This window comes from Poecilia mexicana, unplaced genomic scaffold, assembly GCF_051168715.1.
Source record: "Poecilia mexicana isolate PSO_F unplaced genomic scaffold, ASM5116871v1 scaffold_9, whole genome shotgun sequence".
NCBI classification, from domain to species: Eukaryota; Metazoa; Chordata; class Actinopteri; order Cyprinodontiformes; family Poeciliidae; genus Poecilia; species Poecilia mexicana.
Window position 1 is genome coordinate 18,245,765 of NW_028263378.1, and position 16,965 is coordinate 18,262,729.

At 38.5% G+C, this 16,965-nt stretch overlaps 1 protein-coding gene across 2 annotated transcripts in view; it reads right to left on the minus strand.

Moving 5' to 3' along the window:
* The window catches only part of ssbp2a (single stranded DNA binding protein 2a), a 60,835-nt gene extending 44,404 nt beyond the window's left edge, over nucleotides 1–16,431 (minus strand). Inside the window, exon 1 of one of the 2 annotated variants that reach the window (XM_014992905.2) lies at nucleotides 16,194–16,431. In XM_014992905.2, coding sequence (XP_014848391.1) covers nucleotides 16,194–16,249 — 56 coding nt within the window. In that variant the 5' untranslated portion in view covers nucleotides 16,250–16,431. The remainder of the gene's footprint in view (nucleotides 1–16,193) is intronic. The other variant, XM_014992906.2, reaches the window with a different exon arrangement.
* Nucleotides 16,432–16,965: the final 534 nt, after the last annotated feature.

Below are 16,965 nucleotides of genomic sequence, written 5' to 3' on the forward strand. Positions count from 1 at the left end.
AAGCGTCTCCCCCCTTCTGCCCGAAGCGGACCCAATCAGACAAAGTGAAACAGCTTTAGTTCAGTCAGCAGAGCACAGACTCTACTGTCTCACAGAGCAGACAACAATGGCCAGAGCCGAGATAACAGGAAATGCCTACTTATCCGAGGGAGGGAGAGGCAGAGAGATGATGAGAGGGCGTGATGGGTATGATCGCTGTTTACCGACAGACTGAGCAAAAAACATAAAAAAAAATAAAAGTAATATTGTCCTGTCTATAAAAATCTGGCATTTGTTCAATGTTTTTCTACAACTGTAATTTGTTTTGAGGAACATGTAAAGCGGATGAATCAAATAAATGCGGAGGGAAATCCATCATTTTCTTAATTTGAGTTCCATTTCATTGGCTTTGATTTGTTTAGATTGAGTCACCTCTCATAGGGAGTTTGTTTAATTTCACAGTTGAAAGAACGGCAATGATTTTTTTCCCCTTTTTTTCCCTTGCTCAACTTTCTCTACAAGCTATTACAGTAAATCTCCAACACAATCCAGCCATAAAGTCCAGAAAATTAGACACGTGTTTACAGACAGAACTTAAATGGCAACACCTATTGATCATACAAGGTTAATTACCGTGTTATTTAACATTTATTTATGTTATTTACTTTTGAAAGGCATATTGAGCTGATCAAAACGCAACCAAGAATCTCCAGCTGTGCTTACTCGTTACAATATTTTATAGTATGTTCTAACAGCTCAGATTGGATAATTTACCTGTAAAAACTGGTGTGTAAAATGTCCATTTCATCAAAAATAACTTATTACTGCATGTGTTTTCCAGGAATCTCCAAAATATGAAGTTTTTTGACACTGTCTCACAGTTATGAGACAGTGTCAAAAATGCAGATGGTTGATTGTTTTAGTCCCTCTAAGTCATGGATGTAATAGAAAACATTAGTAAAACATATTCTTCTAATTGGCTGCCTAATGTAACATATGTTTTGCATTACTTTGCATCCATCTCTGATTGGCGATGACTTCTGGAAGCAAAAGCGTCTGAGCAGAGAATCATCTAAGTTCACAAAGACAAAACCATTGAATGAAATAAGAGGCAGAAAACCCTGATCAGCCTTTGAGAATCCGTGCATAAAGATTTTTTTTTTTTTGTAGTTTGCTTGCATCATCATGTGCTATCATATGCACTTTTCCTGATTTCAGACTAAAGTAAGGTGCTCAGTTCTTTTTCTCTCTTTGTGGTGCTGGAAATTGTAATTCTTCCTCCATTTATTCTCCCCCTTTTGAGATTAAAAATGAGACTACAATCAAAATTAAGCAATCCCAGCTAAAAAAAAATCTGCCCTTTAATCAGAACTGTAGTGTTGGAGGCTGTTTTGCTCTTTAGATGAGTTTGTGTTTGGTTTGTTTTAATAATCATTAATGAGTAGCAGTAAAGATGAAAATCTATTACATCATTTATCATCATCCTGAAAAATTATCATATTTGTAGAGTTGTATTCAGTTATTTTTGTTACTTTGCCTCATGCAATTATGAAATCCTCTGGTCACTCAAACACTTTCTGTCACGTTAAAACAAATTTGAACAGTAAAAACATGTTTTCAAGGACATTTCATCAGCTTTAAGACAATACTTTAACACTTTTTTGATGTTTGTTGCTTTGATGTGCGCTACTATAATAATAATAATTCCAGATCCATACACCATTGTTCAGTCCATCAACTATTATTAAAAGAAAATCTAGAAAGACATAGAAAGAAATAGATGAGAGTAAAAAGTACACCACAGTAACTTCTGCTGGGCTTTAATATGTCTCTACTCTTTAAAGAATAGAGGAAAGAAATCTAAAAAATAAAAATAAAAACTGATATAGATTAAAGCCATTTGAAGCAATTTGGGAAAGAATGGAAAATGATTGAGCATGCATCTCTGTTGAGATTACTTAAAATACATTTTTATTAAGAATCCAACAAAGAGGCAATACTTAAAGAGGCCATAAAGTCAAGTACCGTCAGCAATTTAAATACTCTAAAAGTGAACTACTTTGTATTCATTAGGTAGAAAATGCGATTGTGGATTTGAGATGTTTTATGTTGTTGGAGGATAGTGCATTCACTGAATTTAGTCCTTTGCTTGAGTGAAACATGAGGAGAGGTGCAAGACACTGAGGAACTGAGGTACGGTGAAGGCAAAGGAAAATAATCTGCGTTTTTAGGGGTGAAAATTGGAGAGAAGTATAAAGAGAGAGAGAGAGAGACTGTCTGAAGCAGTTCGTAAGCTTGGGCGTCACGCATGCTTAACCTTGCGCCAGAATCTGTGCGATGCGTCTTGCATGTCAATGACAGAGAAATAGCAGCAGAGAAGCTTCCAATCAACCTCCAGTGTACTTGGCGGGGGATGGAGGGGGGAGTGCACAGCAGGATGTGCAGTTATGCTAAGGTATTTAAAATTACAATGTAAGTTACACTGGTATAACATAGAGTAGTGGTCGCTACCACTGAGAGTGATGGCATGCAAATCAGGAACTCTGGAAAAACAGCAAGCAGCGCTACGTGTCATGTACTTTAAACTTTTTTGTATTTCATCAGGATTTTTTGGGATTAACCAACACAATTAGCCATGTATAGTGAGATGTAAGGAAAAGGTTACATACAATCTCAAAATTGTGGTATGCATTTATATTCAGCCCCCGTGAATATCAATATTTTGTACAACCACTTTTTGTTGAAATTACTGGTGTAGGTCTTTTAGAGTTTCCCTTCACAAGCTCTGTGAATCTCAAGACCAATATTTTTAGCCATTCTTCTTTACAGAATTGTTCCAGTTCAATCAGATAGGATGATAAGACTGTGAACATTGACTTTCAAGCTGTGCCAAAGATTTAGGTGAGGACTTCAACAGGGTGATAGTGTACTATTTTTTCATCTGTTCCTAAGGACTTTGATGGTCTAGCAGTATATCCAGGAACCTGTTTATTTACTAAAAAAAAAAAAAAAAAATGCAACCTCTAAATAAAATTGCTCACCCTGGATTTCATGGCAGAGCATCATATTAAGATACATTGAAAAACCATTTGTCCATTGCTTTTGCTATTTATGGATAAATAGATAAAAGGGTGTATGACTGTTGTTGGACAGAAGCGTAAAAACAACAACAACAACAAAAAAACTCCAAGAAATTATTTCACCTCACCCGACGGACAGAACAGTTTAACTGAGCCTGCATGTTCACCGTCAGCTTTCTGTTTTGGGAGAATCTTCTCAGGTTACAGGAAGTCTCAGGGAGGGAGAGCATCCCTGACTGCGCTGTGGTCTTAGGGCAAAGCTGAACATGTTTGGAGTCACCATGGGCAACAAAAAAAAACTTCCCGACTAAACCACAGGAGCAAGCACTAACAAGAACAAAGCCAGATAGTGGTTTCCAGTCACGGTCAGCAGAACCTCGACCTCATGCATGGCACACAGCTCTGAGTCCTTTACTCCCCAAATGTCAGTGTCTTTATCCCACTGCTAAACTTGGTGCACTCACCACTACCAAAGATAATGTAGGAGAAAGAGCAAAGAAGACAGATGAAAAAAGGAAGTGACTGCATTTCTAATTAAAACAGGAGCTTTCAGGAACAACGATGGGGTCCTGAGGGAGCAACGTGGTGTGATAAACTCACTCATCCATAAACCTCTTTTATTTCTTTCTTTCTTTTTTTTTTGAGGGTCGTGATGAAACACTACCAGGATCCTGAGCTACCAGATTGAAACAGAAGACATCTGTCGCATCATTTCACCTTAAAGACCACGACCCATTTTGCAAGTGTTTTAAACAAGGCACTGTGCTGCCTGCCATCCTATTTTTCTGCCTGCGTCGATCCCAGCCTGTCTCCGTTTGGCTCAATAAAAAAAAAGGGCCCCTGCTTTGATAGCACTTCTGCGGAAAGTTACATCTCTGACAATGGGGATAAGAGGCAGACAGAGGGATGCTCGAGGATAAAAGAAGACTGATAACAGCCTCTATACATTAAGAAAGCTGTTTTCTATCAGTCATTACTATAAAGGGGAAGCATATGAAGGCTTTTTTTTTTTTTTTTACTTTTCTTGTAATTCCAGACAAATGATAATCTGAGGCTCTTCAGGCGTAGTTTGAATTTTTGTACCCTCTCACAAAATATCAGAGCCAGTGAAAGACAACAACAGAGTGGTGACAGTTCTGCATGTTCTCTCCACTGTTCACGAGCATCCCCAGAGAGCTGGAGAGGCTATTAGCTGTGTAATAATCGCTGGATGTTGTAGTTTGCAATCACACAGAGGCAACGTGACAGGCAGACAGACAGATAGAGGATGATTTTTGAGGGCCCAAACATATGGGTAAAGTGCTACGAGCAGACGGGATTACAAATGCAGCCCGTTAAAAGTCACAACAGACTCGTGTTGTTGTATCTGGACTTGAACTGAGAGGACGTTAGTTTCAAAATAAAGTCCAGCAGGTAGTTGCTCTGTATGGGATGCAGCAACTTATATAACCCAACTGAGCAAAATATAATAGACTTTGACACTGTGCGTCAGAGTGCAACAAAACTATGGATACAAAAGAGAAAAAAAAAAAACATTCAAGAATGCAAATAAGCAGAATAAAAAATAAGAACATATAAAAATGACAAAATGGCTCAAAATATACGCAGAAACTAACTTCAGACAGTGCATGCTCAACAGAGCAATTAGGATTTTTGTCCTAAGTCACAGGTTTTCCTTTTTAAATGATTTGTATCCAGATTTCAGACAAAATTTTGACTCAGTACTTGTTGTTGCTGTTTTTTCTGTGATTTAGTCATCTACATCTCCAGTAAGCCAAGCAACTGTGTTACACACAAGGTTTAAGAAATCTGGGTCTATATACAAATGCACAGCATGCAAAATTGTACTTTAGGCTGTGCCCATTATTTTATTGATGTAACAAATCTGTGGTTTTCCTTAAAAATCTAAGCGTCTCCTTTGAAAGACAATCTGTCTCGTCTTTTGCAGCTTCCTGTCTGCCTGTGTGTCAAGTAGCCTGCTCTGCTTACTGCGTTCAGACAGCTTTTACGGTGAGGTTGAGCAGCTGGAACAATAGACTCAGGATGCAGCAACTAGTTTTCATAATCCAAGACATCCACTATAATAATCCCATTAATCTAATTAGATCAATATATTAAATTTTTTTTTATTTCTTAAACTTTTCTTCAGAAGTAACAGCTCTGTGAAGCATAACCCTCAATGACCCCCCTTCCACAGTATGCAGCTTGTGTTTATGCTGATTATTACTTCAGTTAAGTTCAACAGCAGTCATTGCTCAGCTCTATCCAAACTCTTTGAACAACAAACATGGCTGACAGAACGTTCAAATCTGTTATTTAATTTTTTTTTTTTAAACATTTCGGTATGTGAGTAATTCAAGTGCAGCAATGATAAATGGATGTTTTTGGCTCCTTGCAGAGTTTAATGGTTTAACATGGAACAAATTCCCACCATAAATGCCAGATGCCAATACTGAGCAGACAGAAAAGACATAGTAATTTTCTTAAGCTGCTGAATAATCCCATTGTATTTCTAATGCATTTTTCACTGAATTTATGTTTGAACCATCTTTGAGACAAGAATGTGGGTCTACATCTTGTTGTTTAAAGTGGTGCCTGTCTGTTTTGTTGTGCAGACATTACGTGATGTAGAGCGCAATATCTGTTTTACTTCTGCATTGTTTCAGCACATTAAACTGTTTATGGGCAATCTTAGTGCAAAATATTTAAAACAAACTTATAAGTAGGGCTGCAACTAATGGTTGGTCTAGCAATAAATGTTCTGTGTGCATGAGAGGGTTCCCTCCAGTTACATCGATTTCCTCCCACAGTCCAAAAACTTTGCAATTAGGTCAATTAGTCTCTTTAAATTTTCCTTCAATGTGTCTGCATGGCTGTTTATCATGAGTGTCTCTATACAAAACGAGTTAAAAATTATCAACAGCTACATCACATATTCTGTGTTTTGGATCCATGTATCCCTATTAAAAAACACATTCTATTCTATTCTGTTTTATAAAGCATTTGAAAAAAAACAAAACTCAAAAAGAGTCAATAATTTAACTTAAATAAAAAAGGAATTGTTAGGTGCTGCATTACCTGAATCATAAAATTTCACAATGCTTAAAGTGAAAACGTCTTCACATAGTTGAAGAGTGGCAAAACACAAGTCGATTGAAGAAGTGCATGTCAAGTCACGTGTATTTTTTGTACACTCAAGATAAAGCAGTGCCTGTTTTAGGTGATGCGTAGCCAGAAATTTTAATACCGTTTTTAGCCGAGTTGTCTCAAATTAGAGTAGCGAATTGAGGCCGACCCGGAGCAGCTGCATTTGGGACAAATGATCAGTCGCTGATCAGAGGCTGTAGCATCACGAATGTCATCGGTGAGTGGCTGTTACACTGATGAAATGTAGGGTAATATTTTAATGCAGTCAGCTTTGATTTTATTAACTTTAAGTACTATTGGAGTGGGATTCTTTATCAAAGACGCCTAAAATCAAACGACTTGCATTAGTATCGAGGAGAAGAAAATTCTGAATAAAAAAAAAAAACAGTCCCATATTGTTTTTCTAGGAATGTATTTATCCTCTGGGTACAATATTGTATTTATGCTACAAATTGCATTCCTGTTTGTTCTAATGAGCACATCTGTGATAGTTTTCAGAGCCAATGAACAGCATACCAGTGTATGTGTGTGTATGCAGATTTATTTTTATTGTAGTTCTCCTGTAATGCGACTCACACAGAAAGCCGGAGTGGCAGCCTGAATTGCTTCTGTCAGATAAACGCTCCCAGCATGCACTGCTCTGCCTCAGTCTGTGAAGTACTGCATTGGCAGCCTACTAGAAGGATCCTGAGGTGTTTCAGTTGTGAAATAGATGTGCGTGTAGAATGATAATCCTCACCTAAACCAACAATCCGTCATCTTCACCAGATTGATGGATGGAAGATGAACTTAGCAAAATGACACATATCGTAATAGTACTAAAACTACAAGTCAGCCATTTCACATACTGACTTAGGAAAAACAAAGTGAAGAGTTAAATTTGGGAAGTGGGGAGGGGGGGGGTTACATGGAACAATACTTGCTCTGATAAAAGTTAAGAAGCAAAGACCCTCCAAGTATTCTTGTGTCTCCCAGGCAAAGTTTGGATTTTGTTTCGTAAACACAGAGAAAGGAGGAAAAGAGGAATGTGCACTATGTGCTGCAATGCTGCTCAGTCAGGACCACAAACCCAGAGCTTTGTGGAATGTGTCCTCTGACAGCCAGTGACTGAAACCTACACTCATTGAACAACTGCAGTACACAGTCAGTGGTCGTGTACTGTCACTTCCTATCAAAATCAAATGCAGACCATAGCACAGGTACAGACAGAGGAGGGGGGTGGGAGTGCCATCTGAACGCTGTGGAAGGTGTCCTTTGGACACACAGGTGTGAAGACTGCCATATACTCTGTGATACGCTGACACAAACACATGCAGGCTGGTTAAAGTTGGATATCAAGGTTTCATGAAACATTAAGGGTGTTTTTTTCGTTACTTTACACAGGATAGAGGAGATATTCCCTGCATTTTGGGAATGAAACTACAGTAAAAAGTACTAATATACAAATATATATATATAGAGATATCTTTATAAATATATATCTATATCTATATATATTTATGTAGATATATCTATAGATAAATCTATATAGATATATATCTATAGATATATTTATGTAGATATATCTATATATAGATATATAGATATATATCTATATTTATAGATATATATGTACATACCACAGCACCAACACATTGAACAGAAATCCATAGAGGCCAGCTGGTTTCAGAGCTCTACATCTACATGGGCTAGATGCCAGAGCCCCTTGTCTACAGGGGTCCATTCTAAGGTCAATACGACAACACTGTAAACTAATGATCCAGCAAATTCCCTCAGTCCCGCTCCGTCTCCTCCTCCTTCGTTTTCCTCAATCTGTTGCTACCCTCCATCTCTCCCGCTCTCCGATCGCCTGCTGTGCCGCCGAAATGAGAAGCAACTGAGGGCTCAGCAGTGGTGGGCCTGCTCTGCTTCTCTGATACAGACCACAGATAAACAAGTCTGCTTGTTAACAGACAACAAAACTTTGCCTTACTTGATTCCCCCCCCCTTTCATCTTATGTCTCCTTGCTGCCCATTCCTTTCTTCTCCTTTGTGGCTTGTAGCCGATCGACTGCGACTTGTACGGTGAAATGTAAACAGATAATGAGCCGACCTGCAGCAACATTACTTGAATTATTAACAGGGAAATTTATACATTATTTGCAAAGTTTTTTTTCCCCTCTCTCTTATTGTGAAATTTAAGATGGTATCAATAAATACAGATGTAGGTAAATACATATAAGAAGTTCATATACTTTTGATATATTAGGGTTATACAAATTAATTATTCAATCAGTTTGTTATATTATGCTCACTCAAAGTGGGTAGAATGGAATATGATTACTGAGCAGCATTATAAGTACATTGGACTGTGACTGATTTTCATGTGGTCAAATTTTCCTACTTTTTCTTTTAAATCAAACTTAAAGAAAATATCCAAAACCAAAATAAAAATGGGGAAACAGAATTTTAAAAAGTTTTTGAGCACAGTGCAAGAAACTTAAGCACACTCATTTTTTTCAAGTAGCTTGAGCTCAGTCAGATTGAGACGGAGTTCCTGTGACTAAATATATTTTTTGTAAGTCTTATCTTCCAGAACATGAATATGTTTTGCCCTAAACTATTCTGTCCTACTCCGGCTATGAAGGTTACTTGTCCTGCTAGAAGGTAAGACCCAATCTCAATCCTTCCCTTCCTTTAGTTGCCTTCATCTTCCCATCAACTCTGACGTCTTTCTCTGCATCCTCTAAACAAAACCACTCTCACAACATAATGCTGCCGCCACCACATTTCACTGTGAGGATGTTCATGGTGATGTGCAGTGTTAGTTTTAGACCACTTGTGTCTTGCATATAACCAAAGAAGTGCTTTCAATTGGCCATACACTTCCATAAACCTTTTGCAGCAAAATGGAAATGGTTTTTCTATGGATTTTTTTTTTCCCCCCCAACACCCACTTTTTTTCTTACTGCTCCTCAATAAAGGCCTGATCTCTGGAGTGCAGAACTACAACAACAGATTCTTCCACAGGAGTGGTTTTGGCAGTATGGTGCTGGGTGGCCACACAAGAAAGCAAAGGATGAGTTCGGCATATCATGAAAGAATGAAGAGTGGTCATGTGCAAAAAAAACGTTTATACTTTTAGATTATTTTAATATTGCTGATGAAATATAAAATGTAAGTTGTCATCAAAATCAATCACACCGTTTTTTTTTATAACACATACGGATGTTATTCGTCACAAACCCCATGATATGAAGGCATCACTGTACAGATGTTCTGTATGTCTCTAAGCAACTTCTACAGAATAAGTATGGGTTCGTGTCCTTCCAGCAGAGGCGCAGCGTTCACAGGAAGTGTCTTTCTGGCCTGCAGCAAGCTCTCCATCACTGCTTCAGTCAGATCACGCAATAAGCCAGTGACAGAGCAGAACCCACTGTTCAGTCCTTTTTATATTGATCTAGAGTAAAGAACTTGGCTAAAGGTCTGAGATGAACACTCAGTCACAATGTTTACCTACTGGATTCAAAGCACACAACAAATGACCAACAGTCATTAATCGTGCATTATTTTAGCCTTTTACAGACTTCTCCTTGGATTTTACCTAAACAGGAGACACAAGCATTTTTAACACACACACACACACGCACACACGTATATATATATATATATATATATATATATATATATATATAAAACTCGGACATTTTGGACAAGCTTTCACAACTCTACAAGTTCAGTCCTCAGTTCAGGAGGTTTGAACACTTAGCCTCATCATTAAAACATCACCCAAAATAAAGAGAAAGGTATAGTGATAGTCGGACCACAGGGAATCATAGCACTTCATAATAAAAATAAAATAGCTATCTGTTCAAATTCAAGGAAGCCAAAGCGTGATTTTCGATTTTCTAAAGATAAAAAGTTAAAACACCCTTGTCTATTTTAAGTCATCATACTAATGGTAGTCAAAACTCACTGACAAACTGTCTGATTGTCATCAATATTTCACCTCATCAAGCTTGGATTATTAAAGTCTTTCCTCAGGAGAAATAAATGATTTCAAATAGGATTAGCAAAAAAAATTAATTCCATGTTTCTTACATAAGGCAAAAACACGATGTTCAAATAAAATGAGTGTTTTCATAAGTGGACCACAAAATTAACTGGGGTGTCTTTTTTTACGTGTTTAAACTTGAACCAGGCTATAATCAAACAAAAGATGTAAACTGCAAGTTTAAGTAGGAATCAGCTGCAAAATTTCTGCTAAAAGGCAAGGACCAGATGACTGCTGTATGTGAGCATGGTTCGGTCATTATGGAACACATTTTTTGTAAGTTATGGCAGTGTTGTGGTACTCGAGATCGGTCTTGGTCTCGAGTCCGGTCTTAAGACCGTTTTCTGATGGTCTCGGTCTTGTCTCGGACTCGACCACATTTGGTCTCGGTCTTGTCTCGGTCTCGGGCGCTGAGGACTCGGCATTTTATTTCAAGACCAGTCGAGACCGCAACTGTGAAAATATCACTAAACGTACAGCAGACTGTCCAGTTTATTTGTTAACATCTTTGTTTTCAGTGGATGCAAAACGCACCAATTAAAATCCAAGCAACTACATGTTTCTGTTACTCCCCCCTCCTGCTCTCCTCCCCACCTTTCACTCGCGCGTGGCGCTCCAGGACATGCGCAGTGGTTTTCTCTCAGCGGCAGAAAATGTTTGTCTAATCATCAGTAATATAATAGCGCTGCATAAATAGTAAGAAATCCGATGGCCACAGCTAACTCAGCATCGCTTCGCTTTCAAAGACGGTGGGGACAACGTCTAACTATTTTCGTCACTTAGAAAAGTAGCTCAAAGAAGGTAAGCTCCGTTAACGTGATGTTAGCAAAGCTAGCTGCAGAGACACATAAGCATTGTGATGAAAAAAAGTCACTCACTGTCTGAGTTATTGTGCGGAGATGTTGACTGTCTTGTTGCATATATGGGACAACGCTATGTCCAAAAGTCTGCAATATAGTGATGTGACATTCAGAAACAGTCGATTCTTCTCCACGGCTCTTTACTTATTAGATAGGACTGGAGTGTCACTCACTGAGAGCCGTTGTTCTATCAGATTACCGTATGCTGTCAGAATAGCATACATGCAGTGAGTACCATGCCCGCGCATGCGCATTAAGAAGTCCGACCGTCAGAGGAGTTGTCAGTTCACCATATGCAACAAGTTATGACGAAAATAAGTCATTAAATTGTTTTCAATGATAACTATATAGATATACATGTGTTGTCATGGTTTCAAAGTGTATTTAAAGCAGGTCTGGCTGCAGCTGGAGTCAGCTACAACACACGCCCGTGTAAAACTCACTTAACCGCTAAGTCAGGATGCCATACAACTGTTAATAACAAAGTGTATGACGATCTACGTCATGATTCTATGTTGCTAGCATACATGCAGTGAGTACCATGCCAGCGCATGCGCCTTAAGAAGTTCGACCATCAGTGGAGTTGTCAGTTCAGCATACGCAACAAGTTATGACGAAAATAAGTCATTAAATTGTTTATAATATGACATAATATGATAACTAGATAGATATACATGCGTTGTCATGGTTTCAAAGTGTATTTAAAGCAGGTCTGGCTGCAGCTGGATGCCATACATCTGTTAATAACCAAGTGTATGATGATCTACGTCATGATTCTATGTTGCTGATTAAATAAAATCATATGGTAATGACAGCGTATGCATGTCTGAGCTAAGCATACGACTATCTGACAATGTATGCTGATCTAACAGAACACCGTGAGTTTGTGCTAAGCGTATGACGACCTGACCTGACAGAACACCCGTTCTTTGTTCTTGTAATGCTCTGTGTACACTGCATCATTATTTTATTTAATTATGTACGTTGATATTTAAATTAACAAATAACTAAAACACAAGAAAGAAAGAGCATGCAGAGCATGCACATTGCTCTTTGATTGTTTTTGTTCAAAGTGGCAGCTGTAATGTCTGCCATGGTGTCAGACTACCTGGCTTCATGTACTGGGATAGAGAGTGAAAACAGTCCCGATGAGCGCCTTCTGTTTGGTTACTTCTTGCTTGTTGCTCCTTGGTCAGTGTTCATAGTTGAGTGTTATTTACCATCAGGGCATTGCCTCAATTGCTATGTTTAATGGTGCAGACAGTGGTGGTTTCTTACATGAGCAATATGGGCAAATGCCCAGGGTGTTATGTTTTTAAGGATGGCACGAGACCATCACACATTGTAACACAAAAATGGAATATTTAATATTGGTAAAATGTATTAAGTATTTAATATCTAGGTGTTTTTTATGGGAATATGGATCTTTCAGATTATTTTGAGAAGCAATTTCAATCATATTTTACATTTTATTGTATCATGTAGCGTGGACCGCTGGTCTTGGTCTTGACTCTGTCTCGACTTTCCTCGGTCTTGGTCTTGACTTGGTCTCGGACCCTAAAAGTCTTGGTCTTGTCTCGTTCTCGATACACTCTGGTCTTGGTCTTGTCTTGGTCTCGGGTTAGGTGGTCTTGAACACAACACTGAGTTATGGTAAATAAATAATAGGTGTGGGAACTTCACTTCACCTTAAAGTTAACTATATGAACTGAAGGCTCAGGCCTGAACCACCAAAGTTATCGGATTATGCTGGGCTGCTTTTCTGTCCCTTGGTTTTGCAACGCTGTGTAAGAGCCTTTTCAGGCAAGAAGTACGTCAAGCTGTGTGGGTTTGCAGGTACACCAGAAATGAGCAGAGAAATAATGTCACATCTAAGTCCATTCTGTCACTACTGACTTTTGTCGCAGACAATCGTACAGATAAGTTCAGTGAGAAATAACTTCACAGTGCTTAACGTGGGCAACAAAATAGCCTCATTAGTCCACCAGAAAGTTTTTATATGAGCATTGTGGAAAATGCAGTCGTTAGAGAACAAGATGTAACTCTATTAAATATCTTATTATGCAATGACATCATCCATCCATCCATTTTCTGTACACCCTTGTCCCTTAGTGGGGTCGGGAGGGTTGCTGGTGCCTATCACAATGACATAATTAAGATACTAATTCATTATTTTTAGCTAAAAAGAATATGATGATTGAATGAGAACTAGTCCGTGTGGCTGTGAATTATGTGTGAACTTATAACAAATTCATGTTATGGGTAAACTGGCACAAGATCAATGATAATCAGCCTTGTCAAATTCCCTTCAATTACTGGTCTTACACACCATCCACCCTGTCAGAAAGGTTATTTTACTGCCTTAATCTTTTATCAACAAACTCTCTTTTGTTGCCAGGTTCACTCTATCCTTCCTTTAGTTGTAAATCACCAAGAGGATTTTTCAAGTTTTTAAGTGGTGTAAAACAACTACAAAAATTGTATTTCAGGCAAACACAAACAAACCCAAGCCTGGCGATTGCCTATATTCAGTTTCGTTCAATTCTCATCTCCCTTCAGTGCTCCGTCTCGGATTTCTACAGTTGTGAACGATTGATGTTACTTTTCTGTGCTCTTCTTGAATTGCAGTCTGCCTTTGGTTGTAGTTTAGCAATGACAGGGGAGGAAGTGAATGAGCTCATTCAGTCTGCGTTGGCCACATTTCCAAATACTAAGCAATTAAAATCAGGGCAAAAGGAATCTATAAGACATTTTTAGATATGGGCCAACTCCCCACGAGGTTGTTTACACTTTAGAGCACGTACAATTTCTGGTGAGCTGTCTTAAGCTGATGCATTACATACATCGCTGCCAAATGATGGCAACTGCATAAAATCAAATCCAATAATTTAAAACTTCAACACAGTTTACGCCTCCAGCAAGCAGTAGCCCAAGGTCCAAACATTTTGTACAAAAAAAGCCTAGAACCATGTGCTGTTATTTAGCAGGCTAATAAACTCTCAACGTTTCTACAGACTTCAATACGAAAATATTTGTTTCTCTACAACTTAAACCGAGGGTGTCCAAAGTGGAACCCTTGGACCATTTGTGGTGCTTTGACTGAATTTGTGCAGCTCTCAAACTACAATTTAAGAATGATACAGAATTGACCCGTCCAGCTCAGGGGCTTGATGTAGATGGAGACCTTTTATTTGTAATAGTAAAATGATGATAGTGTTCTTAAAATGGAAAATGTTAAGTACAACAAAATTTTAATCTTCTTATAACCCAGTTTTTATAATAAGTAGAATCATGTTTATCCAGCGACTTTTACTGAAAAGCTGACTTTGCTGCACCAAGCTTTTATCTGATTTATCTAACTTGGCCAGATAACATTTTGAAAGAAAGTGATCCAAATCCTTTTCTTTTACTGAGAATGAATTTGGTCAATTGAGCCAAAAACAAACTGAAAACAAGATGCCTTTCTTTTAATACAATATATATATATATATATATATATATATATATATATATATATATATATATTTTTTTTTTTTTTTACTTTTTGGATCTACAATGAATAACATCCCTTTCCTGCAAGAGGACAACTTTATTTGCTTGATTTTTTTTTTTTTTTTTTTTTTTTTTTAGTTCAGTTTAGTTTTCTTTGCTTGGTTCGTGAGTACCTTCGACTCATAATTTTGTCACAAGTGACAAAATGTTTAGACACTGACAAAAAAAAAAAGTTTAACAGGATAATTAAAAAAATGCACATCTATGTAAATATAGATGTACTAGAAAATCTGCAAAATCTAAAATGTTTATATTGGTGCAGAAATAAAGGGCACTAAAAGAATTAAAACCCAGAGCCTTACAATGGTGATGCACTAAAATGTTTAGCCTCTATGTAGGTTAAGTATGCATAATAACAATAAACATTCTTTTATACAAGCAACTTAAAGAACTGCAATACAAATAGCTGAATACAGGGGCACTTGCATAAAGTTTTCCAAAGGGTGAACTGAGGAAAGGGGGCACTAAAGACTTCAGGTTGGTATACTAAACCCAGTGATTTTATGATGCTGTAAAAGCTGCAGAGCTGCGATGGAGTGATAGCGATTAAAAAGTTTAAATGCTACACAAAACAAACACAAAAAAAGACATAATGAATAAATACTTATATAAATAACCCAGTAAATAAAGCTAACTAAAAAAATAAAAAATAAACAAAAACTCATTGAACAACCTTTTAAAATTAGTGGCGATGTTAATTGGGTAATTTGGGTAATACAAATTCTCATAAACAGATGTTTAAATTGTCAGGTTCGCCTTTTTACTGAAGCTACAATAAAAGCTCCTGTCTGATGGGCATCCTGGGTCAAACTCAATTTGAAGATAATTAAGCACAGCTCACACATAACAAACACAAACACCATTTCGGATATTTTCATGTCAGCCTAACAGAACAACATCTCGGTCTGCTGCCACACATTTCACCCATCGTTGCAGGTGAACTGACCGGCGTTGTCTCAGCGAAGCGACCCCCCGAAGAGCCACATATAAAGCGGTGTCTGGGAGCCAAACGCTCCGACTTTCTCTTTGCTCCAGTCGACTGTGAGCGAGCAGAGTTTCGCTCCGCATGCTTACAAATAAACTATTTATGTAGCTACCATCAAATCCATACCAGTGTCGCAATGGAAAAAAAATAAAATAATAATAATAAAAAAATACACCAAATATAAATATTACCAATACATGTTACAATAAAACATGCGGAGTAAAAGCCAAGGCGTCACAAAGAAGGACGCTGTTGGATATCAATTAAAATCGTCTTAGAATAAATACATTTAGGAAAGCCTGAAGATTAAACTAAAGACGGCTTTCCAACCTTCCAACCCTACCACCGTCTTAACCTCCTGACAAAATGTCTATCTTTTCTCAAATAAAGGAAGCGGTGAACTTTCCAGGGCTTGCAGAGCGCTGGGCACAGAGCTCCGTGCAGCTGAGTGAGTCTCCTTGCGCCCTCCCCTGCCGCAGCTCAGTGTGTGACTGCCCCCCGGCCCCTCATGAACTTCCCTCACAGCCGCTGTTTCCTCCCCCATAAATAAAACTTACTTTTCTCTGGCTTGGCTGTCGGACGGCACGTTGCTGCTCTTGCCTTTGGCGTACATGCTTACAGAGAGCCTCCGATTGTCACGCACCTGTCAACCCATCACAACCTCCTTGGGCACAGCCCCGTCACCATAGCGACACAAGCAGCGTCGACTCCCATTGGATGTCCCGCTGTGCAGGACCGCCCGCTCCCCAAACAACCACCGCTGATTGACAGTTTTAGCCCCGCCCACTTTAAATTAACCCCACCTCTCTCTCTCTCTCTCTCTCTGTTTCTGTTTCTCTGTCTCTTTCTGTTTCTCTGTCTCTCTCCTTTCTTTTTCTCCCTCTCTCTACCCTGTAGATCTGTGTCTCTTTCTGTTTGTCAGCATCTCTCTCATTCCTTCAGTGACTGGAAAGGCTTTACTGACATATAGAATCCGGCACACATGTACTTCTAGAAAACATGCTCACATACGCACATCTGCAGTACCTCCCTCATATTCTTCACTCTGAGCCGAGTGGGGGATTTGAAACCGTCCAACAAGGATTTTGAACGACTGGCTTTGGCTGTTCCCTTTATAGTCAATCACACCCTCTGCTGACACACACAGCACAAACAGCACATCCATATTTCCATTATTGTTTTACACACAAATGTAAGGTCATCCATTAAGGAGAGGAGCATGCTAGGAACAAGACAGAAAAAGCATACTCTATATATTGCTGCTGCAGTGTGAATGGATTCTGGTCAGTTCCAACCCCCACTTTTGCCAATTTGTACCCTTACTTCGTT